This window comes from Alligator mississippiensis, chromosome 7 (genome assembly GCF_030867095.1).
Source record: "Alligator mississippiensis isolate rAllMis1 chromosome 7, rAllMis1, whole genome shotgun sequence".
NCBI lineage: Eukaryota > Metazoa > Chordata > Crocodylia > Alligatoridae > Alligator > Alligator mississippiensis.
In genome coordinates, this window is record NC_081830.1 from 22,260,414 (window position 1) to 22,287,632 (window position 27,219).

At 43.5% G+C, this 27,219-nt stretch overlaps 1 protein-coding gene across 3 annotated transcripts in view; it reads right to left on the bottom strand.

Moving 5' to 3' along the window:
• The window catches only part of LOXL2 (lysyl oxidase like 2), a 106,800-nt gene that overhangs the window by 65,054 nt on the left and 14,527 nt on the right, over positions 1-27,219 (bottom strand). The window contains exons 1-3 of one of the 3 annotated variants that reach the window (XM_006263901.4): positions 25,848-26,034; positions 12,157-12,579; positions 7,621-7,796 (exon numbers count right to left, since the gene is read on the bottom strand). In XM_006263901.4, the coding sequence (XP_006263963.2) occupies positions 7,621-7,796; positions 12,157-12,514 (534 nt within the window). In that variant the 5' untranslated portion in view covers positions 12,515-12,579; positions 25,848-26,034. Of the gene's footprint in view, positions 1-122; positions 196-7,620; positions 7,797-12,156; positions 12,580-25,847; positions 26,035-27,219 lie in introns of those variants that run through there. The other 2 variants (XM_019482459.2, XM_059730726.1) reach the window with 2 other exon arrangements.

The following is a 27,219-nucleotide window of genomic DNA, read 5'->3' on the forward strand; positions in this document are numbered from 1 at the left end:
GAATTCAGCTCACTGGAGACAATTGAGTTATATGAGGGATGAATTTGGCCATATTAGTGCATGCGTGTCCCTAATACTTCCTGGAAGGACTGCAGTAAACAGACTGAAAAAATGCAACTTGCCTGAGTTTCCATTCATTGAGGTCAGCCTTTCCAGCCGTTCCACACTGCTCCTTCTGTATTCCCCTTTCCATTCCCACCCAGTTACCCAAGTTGTATCTACTTAGCTACACATGTGCTGGGCTTCTACTCCCAAGTTATTGCTTTTTAACCCCTTAGTGGCACGCTGCTTACTCTTACATGCTGAAGTAACTGAAGCAAGAAAATTACTCTCAGCAGTGAAATATTTACCTGCTCTTCCTTCATTGGAGACCTGATGAAGACTGTCTGGCACTGAAAAGTTTATCTAACTTTATTCCAACCATGCCGTTCCAATAAAAGGTATCACCCCAAAGAATGATTTTTCTTTCAAAGGCTTCTGGAGGCAAAGAGATTTTAGCAAGCAAACTCAAGCCACATGTCCCTGCCCTCTTCATAACACATTTTTATTTTTATTTTTTTAAAGGAGAGAAAAATTCTTCCCTGTTGAATGTACTTGATGCCATTTAAATAACATCATCATGCTGACCATGCTCCTGTCCTAACTCAGAAATAACTGAACAATCTTTGGTATTTTCACAGTCAAAAGAAGGGGCAGCAGGCTACTTCTGGCACATTCTGGCAAATGCATTTTTTGCAATCTCCCCTATTAAATTATCCTTAGAACAAACCCCAAGATTAAAAGCTACAAAGACAATGGAAATATCTGGCAAGAATGAAGACGTTTCTTTGCCTCTTCAGACAGGGTATTTCTGAAGTGCTTACAGTCTGCTCTAGCTGAAATCAGTTCTTTCTTGCCTTCTGTGTCACCAGCACATCACGGATCCTGCATCACTGCCTGTTGAGCTGTGAAATTTTACCCTGTCAATCTCCTTTTAGCACAACTGCAGCATGATAGTGAGTCACGCTCATAAACCTAGACTGTGACCCCACCCTGTAAGCAAAGGACCAAGCAAAGGACCAAGCCTAAGGGGCCTAGAACCTGGTATAATATTGCAAGGGACCTGGGTTCAACAAGCCCTAAGTGCAGTTTTGCAGGGACAGTCAACAGGAATGCATCTGTGCTGGGCTGGGGAGTATTACCAAACCATAGGGTACACAGCAGGGAGCTGACAGCTTTGCTCCCTTAGAGCACAACCACTAGCAGAAGCATGAACAGCTGTGCCATAAAATTGCCTCTCACCACCCACATTTTGATAACAACCCCCCCCTCCCTCTTGATGTAAGAAGAGAGTTTAAAGAACAGTAACATATACTGGTTAAAAGCAATGGCAGGAGCTGCAGCACCATTCTCTTTGTTCATCTGTCCGGAGAGTTACTGCTTCTAGGAGGGAACAAGCAGGAGTTGTTCCTTATGTCAGGAGGGTGATGGAACGGATAGAGGAAGGGAAGAGGTATGATGCAATCCTCCAACTATGACAGAGGCTATAATGGGAGAGATCTGTCTGATACTCTGCACAGACCAAATGTTTTACAGTCACAACTGGAAAATTTCACCCTACACTTTTTTTCATCGTGCTTCCAAATTGTTAAATTGAGGGGTGTAACGTTGTCCAATAAAAATAACCCCTTTGCTAGAAGAATATAATGTTGCTTTTTAAAAGGTGGAAAGACTTTGCCTGTTTGATTTTGGGAACCTGGGCCAGGTCCTGAACTGATGTGAATATTCATAGCTCCACTGACTTGGAGTTACAGGAAATGAGGCTAAATTGCTCTACATTAGCTAATGATCTGGCTTTACTAATACTTCTTAATCATACTAGGTAGTTCTACAGAGCTTACCACAGAATGGTCTCAAGGCACTTTCCAGGCAGTTAAGCTATCTAGCCACCCCCAAAGAGAAGTGGTGAGAAATATCCTCCTATTCCAGATGGGACAGTCTAAAGCAAATTGAATTGTTTATGCAGCTCAAACTATATCTGAACCCATCCCATAAGCAGGTCCCATTGCACATACCCATATTATCCGTTTGAGAGTTGTTACAGTTGTTAACAGTTAGGTCTGGTCTATGCAGGAATGTTGCACTGGATTGATTAAAGGTGTAGATTTAAATAGGTGCAGATCTATTATTTTATCTTACATCTTTCATATCTCAGAGTAGCTCAAACCAAGGTAAGTGCATCCATGAAGGAAACTTATGCTGGTTTAGCTAAAATCATAAAAAACTGATTCAAGTTAAACTAGCAAAACTTTCTTGAGCAGGCCAGACCATAATTTACTTACTGAAGAATTTCAGGCTACTATAACCCCTGGAAACCTTCCAAGTGGAGAACTCTGAAAAGTGTGGCAACGCTGCATATTGAAGATGGCATTTAAAACACATCGGAGCTCACAAAATAATTTCGTTTCCTTTGGTGGCCCCTCAAGTAAGATGTGCATGATTCTTTGGCAGGGAGTAGATAAGTAAAGATTTTCAACATTTATTGGCACAAGATTCTTGACCTTCCTGGTTCCAAGTTTATGACCACATGGATCCCTCCTTTATCCCCCCCAGACATGTCATCTTTGGCTTGAAACTATGTCATGCCACTGGCTAACGAGATAAAAGCTTAGATTAGTCAGGGCAGGGAGCTTAAACATTTGACAGCTAGCTGCTACCTAAAAATGCCTTTAGGATGGAATTTTGAAGATTCACAGCAGATCACCCTTAGCCTTAATCCCACCAGAATGAAGACAGCCGAAAAAAGGGCCTTCCTGCTTTTGCTGACTTCTCAGAGTGATGTGATAAAAAATGAACTGGTCTGAGTACAGTGGGTGCAATTATATGGTTTTGTCCTACTCGGAAGACCCAAGCAGTCTAAAAAAAAATGTTAAAAAATGTTAAAAATCTGTCTCCTACCTCCCTGCACAGGTGGAGTTTCAGCTGAACTATACTAGTTGGTGTACAAAGTGAAAACTGAGTCTTTGGCTCACTGTTGGGAGAGGCAGGGAAGGGATTTAGACAGCTAATTCCTCTTTTTGTCCTACAGATATCAACCAAAAAAAGAAAAACAAACCCCCAAACCAAGCCAGGCTTCTATCTCCATTTTTAGTCTCTATTATTATTAGGTGCCTAACCAAAGTTTTCATGTTAGGCACCTAAACTTTAGACACTAACTTTGACATTTTTAGGCAACTGAATTAAAAAAAAAAAAAGGCCTGAAAAATCAGGGAGGCCGAAGAGCCAGGGAAGCATCAGGCCTAAATATCACATCATTTTCACAGGGTAGAATATGGACCCAGGAGACTTGGATTCTATTGCTGACAATGTATTTGTTCTGCAGGGCGACCTTAAGCAAGTGGTATAACCTCTCTGTGGCTCAGTTTGCCAAGATTTACCTTCTCTGTAAAATGCTTTGAGATCTACAGATTAAAGCTGGGTATTATTACTTCTGAAATAAATGCATCTAGTTGCAAGCACTGGCTATAACCTCAGATTGTAGAACATATCCCACCATGTACAAGCTTCTTACATAGGAGAAAGACTTGGATGATATGGATCTTATGATGTGCTGTTGATAAGAATGAAAGACCTCTCTTGTGGTTAAGGCACTGGCCTGAGATTTGGCGGGCCCTGGTTCTATTCCCAGCTCCTCCAATCCACAGGTTTCCAGCATGACAAATCATTTACCCTCTCTATGCCTTGGCTGTCCAAGTGCGCTGTAGAGGGAATACTGTTTTTCATGACACCAGGATGGAGTTACAAGAACATAAGCAGATTTAATATGCCTAAAAAGTTGCAGGTCAGACCCCATGTAAGCTGACCTCTGGTTTCTTTGAATCAACATTCTGTTGCCGTTCCTGAGGATCGCTACTGCCATATGTGGACGGCTGATTTATACACAGCACCAAAGATATGTCAAGACACGGAACATTGAACTTATTTCACCCCTATTCCCCTCCCAAGAGACCTTCTTAGCAGAGCTGTGTGAAGCTTTGGGTGGCGATTCGATTCGGAGGAGATTTGGCCCAATTCAGTGACCGAATCCAATTTGGGGACCAATTAAAAGGTCCGAATCGATTCAAAGCTCTCCGAATCTTCGGAAAAGATTCAGAGAGCTTCAATGATTCGGGCAGCCCCTGGGGGCTGCAGCAGGGAGCTGGAACCGGGACTTGGAGCTGCTAAGTAGCAGGCAGGAAACCATGGGGGGACCCCTGCCAGCCCCCAGCCCCTGCCTGCTCCACCAGCCCCTCCAACCCCCGCTTGCTCCTCCAGCCCCATCATGACTGCCTTCCTGCCCCAGCTTCCCGTGCTTTAAAAAAAAGCTCCCACTCACCAGGTGCTACCGAGCGGGGGAGCAATCCCCACTGCCCCATGCTGAATGGGGGGCTCTGCCAAGAGCTCCCTGACCCACCCCCTTGCTCCCCAAGCCCTGCCACCCCACACAGCTGCCCCGCCAGCCCCAGTTCCAGCCCTTTAAGAAAAAGAAATAAAAAAGGAAAACCCCAGGACTCGCTGCTTCTGCAGCGGCCTCGGGGCTTCGCAGGGCTCACGTAGAGCCCCCCCACATGGCACGGGGCAGTGGGAGGCAGCAGGGATCACCCCCCACCAGCAGGAACAGTGAGGGGTTTTCTCCTTTTTTTTTTTCCTTAAAGAGCTGGAGCTGGGGCAGGTGGGGCAGCCATGGGGGGCTGGAACAATGGGGGGGAGGGGGTGGGCAGCTCATGCAGAGCCCCCCATGCAGCGTAGGGTAGTGGGGACCAGTGGGGATTGTTCCCCACCTGGCAGCACCGGGTCTGTTGGGGCTTTTTTTTTTTTTCCCCTCAAAGTGCCAGGAGCTGGGCTGGGTGGGGTATGGGCCTGGCAGCAGCCAAATCCCTGAATCAGATTCAGCCAAATCGAATCAGGACAGTGATTTGAATCACCGAATTGAATCACTGTCCCCTGAAATCAGCTGAATCCAAATCCAAAGTGAATACAAGCTGCTTCACACAGGCCTACTTGTTAGTGGCTCATACTCAAATTTGCTTAGAATGTGTGAAACGAATCAAAGCCTTGACAACACCTCTAAGGCAGAACGAATCAGACCTAAATTAATTCAGTGTATCTGACTCATTAGTCAAATACAATGCTTATCAATGGAAAAGCAGGGAGCTCTAGCTTTTTGTGATTAATATCTGAAGCATCCCAAAGCAAGATCACCTCTATCTGCACTGATGCACGTTTCCTTCCAGCTTGTTTCAGGAATTCCAGGGTGGCTCTGAGGAAATACTCATCTGCCATATTCTACTTTCTTACCATACTCTTCCCTGCAACAGGGAAGAGTGATTGAGATGAGCCCCAAGAGCTCCCTGATGAGCAGGGGTCCTGGTTTTCTCTGATTAAAAAACCCCAATTTTCAGATTTAAAAAATAATCCCCAAATCCACATTTCCCTTGATTAAAATGAGATGCCACTAAGATATAGGAGTGGTGTTTCATTTTGATCATGGAAAAATGTGTATTTTGGGTTACTTATTTTAACCTGAAAACTGGGGATTTTTTTTTTTTTTTTAATTGGAGAAAAATAGGATCCCTGCTGATCAGATATGAAAGGCCTTATTTTCCTTCTCATTCATTCATGTGAAATTGCTAAGGAGAGAGCAAAACGAAAGAGGCAAGTCACCAACAGAAGTACCTCTTGCTTCTGTCAGGCCTTTCACATGACAATCATAAAGCTCTCTGCACATTAATTCAAGCCACATAGTGCCAGTGAGAATATGAAGATCCCCCCAGGTTACAGCAAGTTAGCAGCTGAGCCAGAAATAGAACCCAGGAGTCCTGAACCGTAGTCCCCAGCTTTAGCAATTGCATCAGGACTCAGAACTAGCAATCTGTTTGCATTTCCATGGAACTAGGACATTTTTTCTGTGTCATTCTGATGCAGAGTAGAGGTCTAGGGCCATTCTTCATGGGTTTTCTTCTGCTCCATCAAGCAAATCCTAATTCTTATACCACTTATGCTAAGCCAGTGTAGATTTTCACCCTGCACAAGGGGCTGGTCCCCATGAAGAGTTCGTAAGCCTGCTACACTGGCTATGGCAGTTTATTTGAATATTTTGTACTTTAAGTGAACAAGAAAAATAAAATGCCACATCCACTGTTGTTTCAGAATGGAAGACACACAGACAGCAAAACCACAGAAACCACACACTGAGTCATGAAAAACCATGGATTCCCCCTGTACTTAAAATAAGATTTAGCTGTGGTTGCTGGGTGGGAATTGGTTGGCGAGTTATGGCCAAGGGCCACTATTACTCATAATGGAGATACTGCAACAACTGTTAAGAGAGTCAGCATGAATACCTTTGAACCCGATGAGTAAGCATCTTTCCATTTTAGATTTCTGGGCTCATTTACTCACCTTTCCCATCTCCTTTTCAGTGCAGGATTTCTCCTGGCTTTTCGTAATTCAGGAATCTGTTAAGTTCAGCTTTAAAATTATTCAGGCAATGGAGCTTCCATAGTTTGCCATGGAAAATTTGTCCCTGGTCCCACACACTAACTTCATTTTTCCTGATCTCCAGCCTACATTTTCCTTCATTCAGTTTCATCCCATCACTTCTAGTGATGATCCTCAACTTCTTCCTTCAGAGATTTCCAGTGATCACAGCCCTAGTATCACCATATGCTAAAATGCACATAAACCTTTCTGTAAACCTTGCCTTTTAAGTTTAATTCAAGCCCACATTTATGAGTGGTTCTTCACCTCTGAATCTGATTGTATCTGTAGACAAGTCTGTTATACCAGAGATTGCAAAGCTTCTCACCACTGCCTCAAAGTGAAGCCTCATCAGGACAGTAGGAAGAAGCACCAAAAAAGTACATAGCTCTAAGTCAAATAAGAAGTTAATCTCATTGCAAGGACTATTCATCCCATCTATACCATGTCTCTCCAAAGTGATTCTTACCAGCGCTCCAAACCTAACACTCAGTTTTTTATCCTGATATGTTTGCATAAAAAGTGACCCACAAAAGGAAACATGAAAAAGTATTTTATATACTACTAGAAAAACAGAAAATATTTGAAGGAATTTTTTCTTTAAATTTTGATAAATATTTATCTTTAGCTACCTATTCTACTGCTGACAGAAATCAGGCCAAGGAAGTGTACTGGAGTATTTGCTGTTTGTTTTAGCTGGTTAAGATGGTTTTCTTAGGACAGGAAGTAGAACTCTTGCAGTGTTGTTCCTTGCTATTAAACAGGCACGGTCCACCCTACAGTCAGCTATGTTTTTGTACTAATAAGAGTGGTTCTTGAAGAGAGGCCACCTTTTCAGTCTGAAGAGTCAGAAAGCAGTTTGCAAATTCTGCCCTACATTGTTGTTATTTTATACTACTTAGATCACAGAAATATCTGCAAGTCCCAAAGGAGATCAGGGACCCATTGTACTGAGACTAAAATGCTGCAAGAATCTGTGCCTCAAATCTTTATATCCAATGAAAAAGCCAGTATAGTGTCTCTACCACCCTCTGTCTAATTCTTATCCCCAAAGCACAGTGGCAGACTTGCATTGCCTTCCATGGGTACTGGAATGTGCCTCAATGTTTTAAGGGTGTTTACCTCTATTTGGTTGAGCAACGCATTGTCAAACTTGAAGCCAGGGATTCGCTTTTCACTGCAAACCACTCCTACATCTTCCGTGTGCTTGCAGTCGGTGACTCCCCAACCATTTGAGTTGCATTCTGCCAAAGTGGTCTCTCTGCCAGTACAATGGACATTGTCCAGCCAGATTTTGCCTGAGCAGGAAGAAAAAAAAAATGAAAAAATGAGAGATTCATGAAGAAACCGCAGTGGTGGTCAATCTAGGCAAAGTGGTCTAACATGAGCCAGAAACTCATTCTAGTAAGTCTGAGAGCATCCCTTTAACGAAATTCAGTGTAAACCCAGTCAAAGAGAAATCTAAAACACTCAAGCTATAAGATAGTTATGAAATATCAATTCAATCTTTTCAGGACCTACCTCAAGTATTTCCTGATCAGAAACATACCTTCTTCCCTAGAAGCATCTCATTGAGAAACCTCAACCATGAAGTTTAGTAAGGCTCAGATTTAGGTATAGCTGAGGAAGGGCAGCCCCCCTGGCTCTCCAGGGATCTAGCAGACTTCCTGAGCTAAAAAGAAAGGCCTACAAAGGATGGAGGATGGGATTCACCTCCAAGGAGAAATATTCTGCACTGGTCTGGTCCTGCAGGGAGCAAACCAGGAAAGCCAAGGCTGCAACTGAACTCCAACCAGCTTCGAGTATCAAGGACAATAAAAAATCCTTTTTCAGATATGTGGGGAGCCAGAGGAAAAGCAAGGGCAACATTGGACCCCTGCTAAACCAGATGGGACAACTATCAACTGATGCCCAGGAAAAAGCCAACCTATTAAATGGGTACTTTGCGTCAGTCTTTCATCAGTCCCATGGGATGCCCATGCCCACTACAGGACAGGGAGGTCTGGGTAAGTGAGATCCCCTGCCCTCCATCAATGCTGACCTCATGAAGGAACACTTTGAGAGGCTGGATACCTTCAAGTCAGCCGGCCCTGACAGTCTACACCCCAGGGTACTCAAGGAGCTGGCGAGCATCATAGCTTAGCCCCTGGCATGGATCTTTGAGAACTCCTGGTGCTCTGGTGAAGTGCCCGAAGACTGGAAGAAGGCCAATGTGGTGCCTATCTTCAAGAAAGGGAGGAAAGTGGATCCGGCAAACTACAGGCCCATCAGCCTGACCTCTATCCTGGGGAAGGTCTTAGAAAAGTTTATTAAAGAGGCCATCCTTAATGGACTGGCTGATGCCAACATCCTGAGGGATGGCCAGCACAGGTTTGTTGCGGGTAGGTCTTGCATGACCAATCTCATTTCCTTTTACATCCAGGTGACCTATCACCTGGACAAGGGAGAGGAGATTGATGTCATATATCTCGACTTCAAAAAAGCCTTCGATCTGGTATCCCATGATCACCTCTTGGTGAAAGTAGCCAATTGTGGCCTTGGGTCCGCCACGATCCGCTGGCGGGGAAATTGGCTCCGTGGTCAGACCCAGAGGGTGGTGATTGACGGAAGTCGATCGTCATGGTGCCCTGTGACAAGTGGGGTCCCCCAAGGCTCTGTCCTGGGACCCATATTGTTCAACATCTTCATTAATGATGTGGACATTGGAGTCAGAAGCGGACTGGCCAAGTTCGCTGATGACACCAAACTTTGGGGCAAAGCATCCACACCTGAAGACAGGAGGGCGATCCAGGCTGACCTGGACAGGCTCAGCAAATGGACGGACAAGAACCTGATGGTGTTTAACACTGAAAAATGCAAGGTTCTCCACCTTGGGAGGAAAAACCTGCAGCATCATTATAGGCTCAGCAATGCTACACTGGCTAGTACTATGGAAGAAAGAGACTTGGGGGTCATCATTGACCACAAGATGAATATGAGCCTTCAATGCGATGCTGCGGCTAGTAAAGCGAGCAAAACGCTGGCTTGCATCCATAGATGCTTCTCAAGCAAATCCCAGGACGTCATTCTCCCCTTGTACTCAGGCTTGGTGAGGCCGCAGTTGGAGTACTGCATTCAGTTTTGGGCCCCACAATTCAAAAAGGATGTGGAGAAGCTTGAGAGAGTCCAGAGAAGAGCCATGCACATGATCAGAGGTCAGGAAAACAGACCTTACGATGACAGGCTGAGAGCTATGGGGCTCTTCAGCCTGGAAAAGCGCAGGCTCAGGGGTGATCTGATGGCCACCTATAAGTTTATAAGGGGTGCTCACCAGGATCTGGGGGAATGATTGTTCACCAGAGCATCCCAAGGGATGACGAGGTTGAACGGTTATAAACTCCTGCAAGAACATTTCAGGCTGGACATAAGAAAGAATTTCTCTACTGTCTGAGCCCCCAAGGTCTGGAACAGCCTGCCATCGGAGGTGGTTCAAGCACCTACATTGAACACCTTCAAGAGAAAATTGGATGCTTATCTTGCTGGGATCCTATGACCCCAGCTGACTTCCTTTCCCTCAGGCGGGGGGGCTGGACTCAATGATCTTCCGAGGTCCCTTCCAGCCCTAATGTCTATGAAATCTAGCTCCACAGATGGTGTCAGCCCATAGCTCAGCAGGCTTACACTGATTCACAACTGAAGAGCTGGCTCTCTAACTAATAATGACTGTACTGAGACATACAAGCCAAAGGTTTACCAACTTACAATTTGGGGAGCCCAGACTGAGAGACCATAAAGGGCTTGACTTCCAAGAAGTGCTGATCAGCAGCCACTTGCTAAAACACTGTGTCTTTTAAAGTCTCTCTCAATAAAAATAACCAAATACCTTTCCAAATCCTCATGCACTGGGGGAAAATGTGCAATTGTGCAAGAGTCATTTCATATATGGACATGAAATCACGTTGATGCACTTTGAGACTTGCAGCAACAGGCACATACCAGACAGCGTGCTCCACTATAAACAGTTATGTTTCAGTGTGAAACAAAGCCCCTTTCTCTTGTAAGCTCCCCAGACCACTCCTGCTTGCCATTTGCGTCAGCACACAGAGACAGGCAGGCTGAAGTGACCTTAATTATGAACTTCCCTCGGGTGAAAGCTAACATCCCTCAGTGATGGCTACTTCAGAGTGCCTCATGTCAATAGGTGCCTCAGCTTGGTTGATTAGAACCTGGCCTCCAATCACACAGGCTGTGAATCTTCTTTCTATATTTAGGGCCCCTCATATAATTTCTGGCATGTCAAATCCTCATTCAATCACATTTCAGAAAGAGCTTTAAGTTTTGATTGAATCTCACTTACAAAAATCTTGGTCAAAATCCACATTTATAATAAGCAACTAGCTATTTGGAATGTGTTGGTATTTGGATGCCCTGTTTGAAACACCCTTGAAAGGCCTGATTTTCAGACCATAGTAAGCATCCACCCTCTGGAAAAATAACTGACTTAAGTTGGGCGCCCAAAAAATTTATCAGTTGCGCCTCAACATCTTGGACAAGTTTCCTCTGCAATAGTTGAGTATGGGGACAAAACGCTTTACATGTAATGCACCATCCCAGCTGTGGTCCTCAGAGTATAGTGAAGGGCCTGCTTTGCAGAAGTGCTGCAATATTAGACTGTACTTGTTGCTGCAAGCGTTAATCACCCCCCACTGCAAGTGATGTTATTTGTTCCTCCTACCTGTCCTTCATGATATAACACACCATTTTAATTCACCTTGAAAAGCAGGTAGATAAGGACTTCCTAAGCATCACCCCTACTACCATTATATGCGAGATCAGCAGTTTTCCTTGGACTGCATCCTGGCTTCATGTGCCACACCTGAGTGAAAGGCCTTGATGCAGTGGAAGCTCTATTCATGGTCACTGGGAAAGAACTTCCTCCCTTCAAGCTGCTACTACAAACATAATACAGCCTCTGCATATTTCCATCTAAGCACTTATATGTATTGCTTTAACATCTGTGCCCCTAGTGCCTCATGCAGCTGCTCTGTTGAGATCAGCTGACTGATTCACGAAAGCACAGACTAAAGGTAGAAAGAAAGCAGACTGCTGTCCTTGGAGAAGGAAGAGCTGTAAAGCATAGTAACAGATTGACTACTTGGGGAATTGTTTAAGCACAGGTTGGACAAACTTGGCTGGGATGGTTTAGACAGGGCTGATTTGTCCTAGAGCTCAGGGTTACATTAGATGACCTTTTGAGGTCCTTTCCAGTCCTATCTTCATATGATTCTATTTGATGGAGGGGGAAATAAAGCCACAAGAAATTAAATGGCTAGTAGAGGCCCACAAATAGGCAACCATGAGCAAGGCAAGAACAGCACACAGATCTCTTAGTCCTGTACTTTAAACACCACCCACTGAACTGGAGCTCTCTAGATGACAGTCTAGACAGCCAAAGTCTCAGATGACAGTTAACACCAGTGTAGGTAGCCTGGAAACAGGATCAGAGATTTTTCTCTCTCTGGCAGGGCCTTTTTAGACCATGGGTAGTAACATGTGGGCATTGCTGTTGACATGTAAAGGGCTTTACACTTTGAATTTCCCAATCCAGGCCCCTTCCCCAGCACTGAAGTCGCTCCCAATAACTCAAGCAAGCACAGGACTGGGCAGCAACTTCCTTACCTTCTCCCTTTCCATGTTTGGAGCCTGGGAGCCAGGACACAGCCTCCACATAGCCCAACTCTCTGCACACTACATGAGCAGAGTGGATGGAGAAGTCATCATCGCACACTGTGCCCCACTCGCCATTGTAGAACACTTCCACTCGCCCTTCATTGTGCTTCCTCTTCTGCCCTGCCAGCCGCAGCTGAATCTTGGGGACACTGGCTGGCCGCTGAGGACGTTGTTCTTGTGTGGGTTGCTCAGGGTAGCCAGAATATGGCCAGTACCCATACTGGGCAAGACCTAGCGAGCTCAGGGAACTGAAGAGGAACAGCACAACAATGCAGTGGTTATGGATGAAACCAAGGGATCTTTCCATGTTCCAAGATCTCCGTTCTCAAAGCCAACTCCTCTCTAGCAGCTACCCTTCAGCGAGTGGCTTTCCTGAAATAAAAGAAAAAGCCAGCTTAAGTGGTAAGACATAGTAAGACAAGGGGGTTTATCTATTTCTCGGAGGACAGGGCACAGCTAAGAATATGCCCAACATTGTAAGCAGAACGAAAGCCATGTGAGATGTATTTTAGCTATTGGAAAGTTTACTGAAAAATGCCACTTCCATCGCCTTTCCACATTTAAGTCACATTTACTGAATAGTTTCAGCTGGAAAGTATTTTTTTTGGAGGCAAGAGTCACATTGCTGCCAATGAATAAAAGGTGGGGCACTGCTACTGACAGCTTGTGGGTTGAAGCAGTCACCAACCAGGATGCAGAATATGCCTTCAGAAGAGGATCTCCCACCTTCCAAAATGAATGCACAAAGTGTAAATAAGAAACATTCACTACAGCAGGCACTGAACCCCAGAAATTATTGTCATTTAGACAGAAAAAACTTTTTTTTTTTTTTTTATTTATCCAAATGCTTCCCTCCCCTCATTCTATTTTTCTGTTCAGCTGTTCAACTGAGCGATCTGTCATTCACCACAGGTCCTGTAGGACATATTTCCTGGTAAAATATACATGTAATTAAATGGAGAATACACAAAACCATTATTTTGCTCTGGAGAAAGAAAAATGATGCTGAAGAAACAAGGCACTTGACTGGGATTTAAGAGCTCTGGATCCCATTCCCAGCTCTGTGGTTACATTTGGGTCAAGCCATTTTCTCTCTATGGCTCAGGTTCTTTGTCTGTAAAGCAGAGAGAACGATATTTACCATCCTTGGTAAAACACTTTAAATCAGTCTCTGGCCCTCCAGCCAAAGCTGCTTCACAAGGAACGTAGGCAGCCATCAACCCTTTGGATCATGGTATACGGTTGGGAGGAGCCTGATGAATTTGCTTGTACTGAGTCCTGCAACCACCAAGACCTTTGATGTGCACACCTAGGGAAAAGTTTGGAGGAGTGGAGGTTGCCCAAGACCCAGTTGCTTCTCTGCAATTGCGGTGGCCAGGCATGTGGATGTGATAAGGTGCCCCTGGTGTTTCTGGTTTCATTCCTTGTAACTGTGCATGAGGGTTTGAAGTGGGAAGTATTAAAAATCTTGTGGGAAATGGTTGCCTGTGAACATCAGGGACTGGACTTGTTCTGCATTCTTCATGTTCCCAATCAAATAGCACCAAAAATAGATGCCGGTCCATTCAGAACTAGGCTGAGTTCCACCATATTTCACACCCCCAACTCTCTAGATGCTTCTCCATCTCAAAGATTTAGGGAGCTAACTTCATAACATCAAAAAGCAAGGGATAGAGTATTCTCTGTTATAAAGTTGGGGAAAACTGAGGCATATACAGAAAGCTAAATGTTACACAAATCTATAGCACAGCAGAAGAGTGAACTAAGAACTTCTGCATCTCAGTGCCTTAAATATAACGCCATTCCTCTTCCCCTTAGCCACAAAACAGCTCGTAGAAAACAGCACATTTTCTGATTTCCCAAAATGCAAGAGTTGCATTCCAGTGGGACCCAATGCAGTTTGAAGCAACTGATTAATAGAATCTGCATTTACAATGACCAGTTCTGGATTAATCTATTTAACAGTCTGTGTGACCAAACAGGAGTTTCAGCATTTTCTTCTTCTCTCATCTGATCAAACGGACCATAAAAAAATGTTAAATGCAGCATTTAAACAGTGAAAACACAGGAGGGAAGAGAAACCTGGAATAATGTGGTCAAGATGGAATACTTGTATCAAAGTTGGAGTTTTCCCAATTCCCAACATGATGACATAAGGCATACTTTCCATTACTACACATCTGGCTTCACCAGCAAAGTATGAATGTATATTACCATGCCCAGGCAGGAATACTTTTAGCGCAGACTTGCCTGACATTCTCTGGCCTACTGGTACTAACCATATGCAATCCAGCCAGTCAGCAAGTTGACTAGCTGGAAACTCAGTCATCAAATTACTCCTGCCTTCTTATAGCAAGTGAAGGTTCAGACACTGGTCACTTAGGGTAGGAGGAGTGGATTTTTTGCTTAATGAAAAAAAAAAAAAATGGAGCCAGACATGGTGCTGAACTTAATGTCAGCTCATTTCCTGCCTCAACCCTCAAATATTCCTCTGTTTTTCATACAGCCAGCACATGGAGTGGCAAGGCAGCCCACGTGAGGTCTGGTGGCTGAATGTTTTCTAAATGATGCCATGCCAGACAGCAGTGGGAAAAGCTCACCAGCTCCTTGAAGCTGTAATATTCCCCAGAGGCATGGGAAAGGGCCATCTCTAATATAGATGCTTGGAAAGAAAGATCCTTCAGTATTTCCTACGTCTCTACTACCCATAGATTACAAAGAGACAACATGACACAAGTAGAAGCCCAGTGGGCCTTGTATTTTGTAGGCTTCCAAGATGTCAAGAAAGGCAGCCCTATGGCCCTGGGCATTAACTTGGTGTTCAGGTGATTTGGATTCCATATTTATCTCTCAGACCTATGCATGTAAATCATTTGTTTAGAAGTTAAGCATCAGTGATAACGGTAGGAATGTTCCTAGTATACTTATCTCTGAATGCGAGGGGAAGGGTACCACTTGCTTTAGCTAAAGCTCAAAGCAAACTTGCGAGGAAAGGGCTGTTATATATTCATTCAAAGATAGACCAAATATCAGTCTCAAACAAGATGTGGACTTCCACTGATTTTCATAGACCAAGATTTATGCCCCGATTCTCCCATGGAATTCAGTAAGGTACGGTATTTAGATACCTCCATATCCCTCTGATATAAGGTAGTATTACCCCCATTTTGCAGATCTGAAACTGAGGAGTAGAGAGAAAAGACTTGGCTAAAGTCACCTAGGGTGTGTAGCAAAGCTGGGAAGAGAATCCAGGTCTCTTGCATCCCAGGCCAGAAACCTGAAGGAATGTTTTTGTGCTTTTCTTCGGCAGGTCATTAAGTAGGAGGGGGCATTCCCAAATAAGATACAGTCCTACTGCAGAATTCTTGTTATCTAAACACCTTTTTACACAAGTCTCATAGGATGATGTTATATGCTGCTCTCACTGATTTCTCAGTGTTATGCTGCTCTCCATAATGAGGACAGATCAACATTTTGTCATGGGTTCAAGATGATCTTTATTCCCCTGAAAATTGAATATTTAAAAGAACAAAAATGTCCTTTATAATCCATTAGACCATCTTGACAGGAAAGGCCCATCCTAGGCAAATCTATGGGGGGGCAGGGGGAAAGCACTTTGCCTTATGCTTTCAGAACAGGTACAGCAAACAGAAAACTTTAGGGCACCATTCCATTGTGTTACTACAGATTTGTGCCAATGTAGCACACCAGGTGTTCGAGCTTACTGGACTTGCAAGAATCTTTCTACTTTCTCTGCTACATGATTTGAACTAGTTTGTATTTGGTTGAATGTCACTTCTAACTGATGTGTAAATTGGATGCTGGAAACAAACTGAATACTAGGCCCGTGCGAGTCAGCAGCGATTTGATCCGGCTTCGGAGCCGGCTGCTTCGGATGGCTGCGATCTGATCCGGAGCTCCAAACCGGGTTTCCGCCTCAATCCAGCCAAAGTGGCTCCAAAGCTTTGGAGCTGCCTCAGAGATCCAGCCATAGGGGATAATGGGGAATCAATAAAATAGCTATAACTTTGTTTTTTGTTCTATTTGGATGAACATTTCAGGAATGGTAGACTCTGCAAAGAGGATGAAGTCTGCCAAGTTTTAAGAAGATTGGTGCAGGGGTTTGGGAGGAACAGCACCTCAAATTCGTGAAACCCAAACATGCCACGGCTGTGTTACACCACGGGGGGTCAAAACTGCAGGGCTGGTAGCTCTTACTGAGGCCACAAAGCCTGCCAAATTTTAAGGAGATCGGAGCAGGGGTTTGGGGGGGGGAACTGCTCAGCGCTCAAGCTGCAGACAAGCAAAACTTGTGCCAGGGTGACAGCTGCAGGGATGGTGGCCACAATGCCTGCCAGCTGTGGAGGAGATCAGTGCAGGGGGGTTCTGGGGCCCTGCACCCCTAGCTGCTGCCAGGTAAAACTCCTGCCAAGACTGTGTCAGTCTTGGGGCAGTTGATTGTCTGTATTGAGTCTTTCCTCTCCTTAGCCTGGTTTTGTAAGTGCTAATTGATGCTCGTTAAGTCGTTATGTAGTAGCTAGGTCTTGTGTATTGAGCTGGTCTCTGAGTCCCTGGTCCCTAAGTGAGTCATGATTGATGGATTGGTAACTGGGAACACAACAGCCAGGCCTGCAGCAGTGTCTCCCCGCCCCACCCCAGAACAGACACAGCGAGTCCCACAAGCAAACCATGGCACGTTTTGCTTCTCTGCAGCTTGAGGGGCAGTTCCCCCAAAACCCCTGCACTGATCTTCTTAAAACTTGGCAGGCTTTGTGGCCTCAGTAAGAGCAGCTACCACCCCTTTAGTTTTCACCCCCCCTATGTTGTAACACCTAGACGTGACATGAGTTCTGCTTTCAAGAATTTGGGGTGCCATTCCCCCCAAACCCCTGCACCAATCTTCTTGAAACTTGGCAGGCTTCATTCTCTCTGCAGAGTCTACCACCCCTGAAAAAATTTAATCCAAATCAGACAAAAACAACAAAGTTATATTTTATTGTTTCCCCCTTATACCCTATGGCTGGATCTCCGAGGCGGCTCCGAACTGCTTCAAGCAGCCTAACAAGGCCGGCGCTTCGACCCGGATGTGCTGCTTCGGACCCCGAAGCGTCCGAAGCTTCTCCAGATCTGAAGCCTCGCGCAGTCCTACTGAATACATACATGTTAGTCAGAACTAGCAGCTTTAAACTTGGGAGGAAGTTTATTTCTCAGAACAACAAAATCGAAGGACTGTAGGGTACTGTCTTAAATAGAGAGCAATGGGACAATATGCAATTAGTTTTGAAATAATGAAATTTAGCTTTCCCACGGTTGCAACATATCCTAAGGAATGTGTTAGTGTGCGTTTACAGCTTGTTGGGATGTTCAGAATTATCTAGATGTTCTTATTTTCTCAGAAAGTTTCCACATGATAGATATTTTTGCAGTCAGACAAAGCCAAAAACAATATATGATGAATTTATTATCAGGTCCATAAAGGAACTTGAGAAGCAGAGGCAAGAGGCATGACATTAATCCCAATATAATGGGCCAAATTTATCCCCGGCTGAAGTTTCATTGGCATTATACTGCTGATCAGTTGGGCTCAAGATTAAACTAAGTACAAACACTTGCTGTGGGGAAAGACTGTGGAGTTGGGTTGGGTTATTTTACTTCCTGGCCAGCATGTCCCATGCCCCTACCCTGTGAATAACCTACAGAGGATGTGGATGTCAGAGTTGTCAATCAAAGAGTCTGGCTCCTGTGCTCAAAATGCAAAGCCTTGTGCTTTTAAGTTTTGGAAGTCTCCAATTCAATTTCTATTCTGGACTGTTACAGATCCCCCTAACCTTCAGCTTTAAGGAAAACGACTGTTACCCTCAAGGTGAGCACTTATCATACCAAACTAAATCTGGATGCGTTTTAGCTTGGGTCTTTTGTTTTTTCTTTCACATTTATGAAGAGGTCCTTGATTTCTTTAGCAGAAAGACTGCACCCAAAGAAAGCAACTATTTGGAGAAACAATTAAGGGTCAGAGCTGGGTACTTACTAGCCAACGTGTTAATTAATAAACCAGATTGACCACTGCAGGTTGACAGACCTTATTAAATTGCCCTTTGTCTTGCAGCTCCCTTCCAAGGCCTCAATAACTATGTTAATGATGTAAGTCTCCATCTCTCACAATTTCAGCAGACCTCCTCACTGAACAGAAAATAAATCACATCCACAGATGACCAAATCAGTGGAAAAACCAAGATTTCCTGGTTCCCTATCCTGGGCTTTAAGCCATAAGACTATGCTCCGTCTCTGAACTAACTCAGTTTTTAAGGCTTGGTCCTACAAATTGCTGACAGAGCCCTTTGCAAGGGTAGAGTCTTGCTAATCAGAGAGACAGACAAATGCACTAGGCCAGGAGCAAATACAGAGCTATTTCCCTTCAGGATTAGGTTGCACCGTTACTCTTTAGAGAATTCAATAGTTGAAGCTAATACACCATTTTCCTCCCCAAAAAGCCCTGCCATGAGCTCTGCAGAGCTTGCTGGCTGCCAGCAAGGATTCCTTTTTAAAGTTGCTGGATCAGACAAACAATAGATCAGCTCAAACGTGACCAGAAGTAGCAGCCTCCTTGCTCTACACAAATATCACCTTTTCATCTCATTTCTGGCAGAAGAAAAAAAAAAAAAAAAAAAGAACAACTTGAACAGTGAACTTGAGTTCTTTGGGTCTTTGTGTTAATGGTGCCAGTACTGCTCCATTTGGCTTGTATGAAATGGGTTATACATTCAAAGAGGAGGAATAACTGGCACTCTGACTGTAACCAGAGGCTATATTTTCATGGCTATTTCATAGCAGGGATTGTCAAGTAGTTACTATTTACTGACTCAGAATGGTACCACATTAACAGTGCATGCTGAGATTTTTATTCAGTTCCATATAAATCAAGTTCCTCAAGCACAATGCTCCAATGGAATGGAGGGATGTACTACATATAGTACCTTTCCACCATCTCACTTGTATGTAAAAGGTTCAAGTCATCTTCTCTGACCCAATGAAAGACACAGTACTCCCATACAGAGCCTGACAGCACCAAGAAAGTTAGAGGAAAGTTTCATCATTAACTTGAATAGGAGCGACAGCAGGGCCATACACTTCTTGCTACTCAGAGGCACATGAAGCTGCAACCTGCAGTCTAATGAAGCCAGTTTCATAATAGGGGGAAGATTAGGCCCTTATGGCACATAAAAACCATGTTGATCCTCAATTGTTCCTGGCCTGCATTAGGACTAAGAGCCTACTTGAGTAATTGGCTTTAAAGGGCACAACTGGCTGGATTAAGCACTACTCCAGGGTTTTCAAGATGGCAAAATATACCCACACACCAAGACAGCAGTTTATCGGTAAGAAGTGAACTGGTAACACTGAACAGCAATGGCAAAGCCCTTGCCACTTCAGCTAGAGGCATAACTTGACTGGGAGTTAACAGTTATACCAATTGCCAGCAAAATGCTAGAAAGGGCCATCTATCTGCAACATATCACCAAGCCCGTTACATGACCGAGATTCTCATGATTACTTAAAACCCTGACAAGGCTCTTTAAGTATTTGTGCAATTGTGGAAGTGCCACTAGGTAGGGAAACAGTGTCTTGTTGGACTAGAAAATCTGACTCTTCCTTTCACTTTTCTAAAATGAGAGCAGAAACATGTAATCGATTTATGAACCAAGTTTTCTAGGTCCCTGGACACTTCTAGAGAATCTTCAAATTGTTCATAAACAGCACACTGATAATCCAGAAGATACCAACATCAAAATCGCTGGCGTTCAAATTCATTTGAGTTGAACAATATAAATGGTCTAACACATTCTGCTACAGCAGAACAGTCTTCTCAAGGATGACGACTTGAAGGCTACACAAGAGTTCTTGAATGTTCCCTTTTTAATCTCAGTACCACTGCACACTCTCCACAGAAAAGTCCCTCTGCAAAGGCATCTGAGAAGTGTACAAATAGAGGGAAATTGTATGAGCCATACTTGATGCTCTACCTGAAACAATACAAAGCATATGCCATTAGGCACCAGCAACTCATGGAAATTCCCTACCTCCAGGTAATGTAGAAACAGGTATTCTGCAGATATCACCCCTGCTGCGGTGTTAATCCAAACTATAGTATGAGGTCAAGAATGGACAGGGCTTCTGAAAGCAGCACTTCCCCAAGACATTACATGCCATTCATACAGGTTCTAATTACAGCTTTACAGGAAGCCAAATGAAAACTGTTGAAACTTCAGAGATTTTCTTAGCCCTTTACCAACTGCACAAGACAAGCAAACTCATAATTTGGGATCTCTCCCTAGATAATTCTCATTTGAAGCACTTACCTATGTATATGCAGACTCTCACTGCCATATGCCTGCAATTCATCTCCAAACAGATTTTTTTTTGATTGAATTCCTTTTTTAAATGAAGCTATCTAGAATGACTGCCTGGTTAACAAAAAGCTGAACCAGTTTCTGGCTGAAAACAGTTATTTAAGTGATACAAATCCCTTGTTACTGAAACACTTGCAGTCACTATCTCCTACAGGGGCCAGTCTACATCCAGCTGAAGTCAATGGTACAACCTATGCTCAAGACAAGACTTAAAACTACAGTTCAGTACAGGATTGGTGCCCTGGTTTTGCGACAAATTCCAAGTCCACCCTCATCCACCAGTCAATAGGCGATGTCTCAGATGTCTTTAGAGAGATATCACCTAAAATGTTGCATAACCATTTTCTGGATGAGAGTGGTATTCATACACATCAAGGGAAAAGCCAACATATGTTAGCAAGTAGCAGCAGGAGGTTTTCATTTGCAACCACAACCATTCAGTTGCACTGGCGCTATCCAGTTAGCATGGGATTTTCATAAAATCAGTCGAGACAGAAAACAGTGGCTGGCTGCTAGTAGGTGTGGCTGCCAGTGGTGAATTGATACCTGCTTTGGGAATGCAGCATCTCATCAGTCTCCTGCACGATAAGCAAGGCTCAAGTGCTAGTAACACTTGAAAAAAAGTATAAGATGAATTCATTATAACACCACTCATTCATAGGGAAGAACTGGCAAGTACAAGGTGCAGGGAAAGTATGGGGGAGCCTCATACTTCAGCTGGAACAAAGTAACAAATTGCCATCATAATGACTTGCGGCCCAAGCGCCATCCTACACACTACAAGATTTGGCCTGACAATAAAAAACAATAATTTTGTGAAATAATTACCCAGGGCTTCCTGGTCTCTCCTCCACATTCAGATTGTGGGGTGATATAAGAAAAACCCCACAGACTTGCTGAAAGATTCACAGCAGGGGACAGAACTCAAGAAACAATACAGACCACATTGCTGCGAAAGATGAATAGGGAGGATAAATGTATTTACACATAGCAACATTTTAACAACTAAGAAACAAACATCTTCTTAATTCTGGGAATTTACTGTACTTGGTGTCATTAAATAATCTAAATATGAAGAGTGAAACTCACCTGGCAAAAACATGCTAACTAGATTTTGACAGAGCTATACGTCTGGCCACACAACCCAGGACACGGACAGATGTACAGTGATAACACTGCAAGAGACATATGGGAACTTGCCTCTCAGAAGGGCAGATCACCTGGTCAGTGGTCTACCCTGCACTAAGTGGAGCTAAGCCACAGTAATTTGCCCCTGAATGAAATCAGGGTTCAGCTTTTGGTAACTGGTTCCCCACTTTTCTCACATCAGTGTTTTGCCTCCCCACATCTTCAACATTAACCCACTACTATTAGTTCTATCACTCAAGTGAATTCTACAGGCCGATGAATTCCAGCAGGTCCCTGCTATACACTGCAATAGTGCCACCTTCATATCATTAAAAAGCCCGAGAAAAGGGTTGGAAAGCACAAAGATATCAAAACACACTCAAATGGTATAAGGGGAAAAGAACGGCTGCAAACTCGCACACTTGCCTCTCCCACTGAAATCACTTACATTCAATCCCAACTGTAGCTCTTGTTTGATTTTTCAATCTACCTCAAAACTAGGGAGAAACAATTTATGTCCAGGGATCCAGACAGATTCAGCCTCTGCCCCGTCTCAACTGCATTTTATTTTGGCAACAGGTTTTAATTTCTCTCTTCCCCCACTACTTTTCGGCAATAATGGAGAAAGATGAATGGAGCGCACTATCTTCGTGGTTGCAGCATGACTGAATTTCTCAGGCTCCTGGCCAAAGTAGATTCTTGGCTGTTGTTCACATCTTAGGAACTAAATGGATTATGATCTTAATAGGAAAGCCTCCAGGAACAGATGTAACACCTGGATGTGAATTAAGGGTAGGATACAAAGCAATTAAACAGACATGAATTTCCAAATCTAATCTTACTCCCTTATTTTTATTTTTTTTTAGCTTTAGAAAGTCGAGTGGACTTGCGATAAATCATACTCTAGGACCAATCATCTGCCTCCATTCCCAATTCTCTCAAAAGAAGCAGCAGCAACTAGAACCTCAAAAGCTACAGTTCTGCTTCATCAAGAGCAAATAATATGCTCTTGAAGGAAAGGAGAGCTTATAAAAGAACAACACAGTAAAAGCCACAACTATGCAGGACTCGTAGCAAGAGAACACATGTGCATGTAGACACTCTGTGCACCAGGAAGTGGGGAACCCTAGCAAATATCTAAGTCAACTAAACAGGGAAAATCCCTGCCATAGCACAGATTTAGCCGGCATTCACAAGGCAGAAATGGCAGCTTTATGTATTATCTTGGCAAGCTTTCGGGCACAGTCACCCTTCTTCAGGCCCTTTCTTGCCAAGAATCTTTTTCCAACTATTTAGTTGGTCTAATAAAAGATATCATGTCTACCCAAAGAACTTTGCCTGCCTATGTCCTTAGACCAACACGGCTACAACTCATAACCCAGCAGCTTTATGTATTGGAATGAACATGCTTTCTGGATTTACATTATTCAGATATTAACTCTGATGTCACCTTTTGGCTCCATTCTGCTTTCTATATAACACAGAACTTCCATTAATGTTAATTCCACTTGGCTTCTCAGGATCCCCATTATGAGCCCAAGTGCTATTGAAATTCACTCAGAGTTGAACACCTCATTCTCTGAAAGCTCTTCTGAAATGCCCACCTTATCAGCTCCTCCACAAAATGGGAATCTACTCTCATTTCAGGGAGGAAAAGGAATCCAGGCATCATATATAGGGTGATGTGCAAGACATTTTAGCTTCTGGATGCAAGATATGGAATACTTCCATATTTCATTCAATGCCGCACTCTCCAAAATCCACTAGTTTTCTGTCTGGGCTGCGATCCAAGTTTGATTTAATACTTTCCATATTTATTCTACCATTAATTTTTACAGACAGTGTATGTACAGGAAGGTATCTACAACCTCAAATACTAGATCATATTCATCCCAGGTGTAATCCTATTGATTTCAAAGGGCTTATACAGAGCCTCAAATTCACCCACTATGCTGTATATTTACACACATTCACAGGATATACTGCCTCTACCCATACATCCCTATTTATCTTTATTGTCAAGATTTGGCTTGACAATAAAAAACAAGTATTTCACGCTTCTATACAGTAGAACCATTCATCCCAAAGTGCTTTACAAACACGCAGCTCTGTGACTGTGCAATTATTCCATTTACCACAAAAGAGCAACCATTTCTAGGGTGGAATGTGGCAGCTGTTTAAATGACAGTGTCACTAGATGATGGTTTAGGACAGAAAATGAAACTGGAATGTAGACACAGGAAGAAGGAAAGACACCCTGAAGGTTAACATCTTGCAAAAATATTCAGGCAACTTTGACCACAAGGATTTGATGGACAGTTTTATTCATAGGGCAAAAGAAAGCACTTCCAGCTCTCTGTGGTAGCATTGCTCCCCAAGAGGAAAAATATACACTAAAATGCCTTTTGGTAACACATGGATTTCCTTGAGGTCTCATATCTTAACACTGACCTGAACTGAACCTGTTTAGCTTGTGAGATTTTGACCACAGCATGGGGTTGGAAACTGCCTTTGTAAAATTCTCTTCTTTTGGCTGGCAATTATGTGATAATGACTGAAAGGGTCAGTGTTATAGCTGACTCCATGCAATCACATCCTTATCTTCTCAAAAGTAAGAACTGCCTCAAATATTAAGCCTAATGCTGAAAAACCTACCACCTTTATTGTGCACATGGAAAGCACACAAGAACCATTCAGAAAGCTCATATGAGATTCATTTATGCAGTGGTGACCAACAATCTTATTAAGTCAAGTGATGTAATTTCAGTCTGATTTCTACTAGTACAGTAGCTCTTGCTAACATTTGCATTGTACATTTTGCAGCAGAACTAGAGCTTGCAGGCGGAAGAGTCTATGTGGGTGGTATAATATGGAAAGCCTAAAGCAAAGTACTTTCAGTCTCTATCAAGCAGACATTTGAAAATAGTGCAGCATCCTCTTGACGAACTGATTGCTGACTGGGAGGTTAATTGCTTTTTCCCCTCTATACTCACAGATAATCAAGGAGGGTTTTTCTAATCTAAGCGCACCTTTCTGAAGCCCTTGGTCTCAAGTTCCCCTCCAGAGCTGCAGACAGGACACCTGTTTGAGACTGAGGAGTTGTCCAGTCTGAAAAAAGAAGAAAAGCACTCTGCTTCTCTAACATCCTCAGAGTCCACAAGAGAGCTGCAATGATTTCACAAAGAGCCTGTCTCAAGTTGTAATGCTGCAGACTCATACTCCCAGACCAATGGCACATCTGGTATCCTACCCAAGTAGCCTGCACATCTCGATCTCATGATAATCACAAGCTGAAAGTCATTCTGCTGCTGCTGAAAGTCATATGTGAGCTCAAGGTAAGATGGTTTAAAGATCCTCTAAGACAGAATTTCTATTCAATGTAAGGTCTTTCTGCAAAGAACAGAGTGCAACTTTGAATTCACCAGAATTTTAGGACACCCAGAGAAAGAAGCTGCCCTGTATGAAAAATCAGCTTTTTATTTGTCATACCATTTACAGATAGGGAGCATCTGCTTTGATAGTTTCTCCTGAGAGGCATGTATTCAGGCAAGAGAATTCAAACTACTTCTGAAGTGTTAGATTGGGAAGATTTACATGCCTTGTTACCTGCGATCTGGCTTCTTTTCTAAATCAAGCCTGTGATAACAACATTGCACAATATACACTGCCTCAACTTGCAGGCAAATTAGCAACATGTCTCCTCCACTTCATTAAGTTCTTTCCCAGTTCATTCTTATAAGCAAGGGGTGAAAAAACAAACAAATAACAACTTTAACCTAGCCAGAAACATCGCTGCAAAACAGAAAACTTCTGAAGCACTTATTTCCCCCCTAATCAAGTTTCCAAAGGACTGCAAGAAAGCCTCTTTTACCAGCTTCCCTCCTTCTCCTACTCCCTTCTCTAAATTTAGTCGCTGAATAACTGATGATGCAGAAATAAAAATGTCCCTCCCCCCCAAAAAAGTGACAAGCAAGTTCAACTTTCTGCCTTAAAGGAAGAGAGGGAGTTGGTTTAAGTTGCTTGCTAAATAAATCCCCATGCAAATCAGTCTGATGCTCCTCTATGGCCATAAGGCTGCACTGCAGTGTACAGGACTGCCCTTACCTCAAAGTTAGTGGTAGGATGATTTGGGGGTGACCTCTGTTCCTTCGCTCTTTGTACTGAAGTTCCTCTCCTGGGCTAAGAGTGCCTCTAAGTGGTCCCCTCCGCTTTATAAAATATCCTGCAGCCACAGAAATGAGCTGCAGAAACCCTGGTGCTGCTGCTTCCCCCCAGCAAATTTCACTGGAGTTATCCACACAAACCCCTCCCAAGGCCCACCCCCTTCAACCTCAGCCACACCACCTCGGCTAACGGGTGATATCATGGGCTTTTGTTGTAATCCGAGAGCTGTGGCATTCCTGGAGCACTGCACTGGAAAAAGCTAGTGGGATTTGCAAGCAAGGAGGTGAGCAAGGAAAGTGAACTTCTTCCCAGGAGGCCCCTAAACAAGAAAGCATTTGGGATCTCTTCACTGTCTGTTATTCCTCTTAATATCTATTTTGCAATAGTGCCTAACAACACCAATCAGATTGAAGGGGTCCTGCTGGTGAGTGTTGCACCAACACACGGAAACAAGGTCTTCTAACATGGGATCTTTTTATAATTGCCTCCATTTCTAGGGCTTTTGCATACTTTTGCAGTTTTCTTTCTCCAAGGCTGTTTTTTCTAGGTTTCATCTCCCTTTAACCCCTTTGGCATTATATTCATCCTCTCCCTGAAACCTACATACTGTTTTTCCCTACTTGGTACCCTAATTTAAGACAAAAAAGGACAGCTGAGCCTCAGAAGTATTCAAGTATATCCAAAGTCTAGATATACACCACAGGCTACCCCAGCAATTGGCCAACTTCCATTTTATCTATACCTCTTTTTCATCAACACACTGACATGAACTACAAGGATTTAATTCATAACGAACCCCAGACTCACACTCTGGATGCAAACATACCTGACATTAGGGGTGTTTGAAATAGGAATGCAACTGGGGGGGGGGGGGGGGGGGAGGGGGAGGGGAAGAGGGGAAAAAGATACGCAAAGTGTCAGGCCAGATGTGAATGGCCCCTAACCCTGGGGGACACAGAAATCCAGATCATCTCTAGCGTGAAAAGCATCCAGCCCTAAGCCTTTGAAGAATGATGCTGTGTAGAACAGACTACTTTCCAAAGAGAAAACCTGGTTTCTTCAAAACTGAAACATTTTGGGGGAGATGTGTTCATTCCTATACTACCATTTTGACACAAGAAAGTAAATATGCTTCAACAAAGCTGAAGTGTTTCATTTCACCTCTCATTTGGCTTTACTTCATTCTGATTTTGATGATAACAGTATGATATTTTATTATATTATCCAAATGAAAGTGGCTGGTATTCCCATTCCAGAGGCAATCTTGACATTTTAGTTTGCTGTTCCAGTTTAGAAAAAAAAAGTTTTGAAA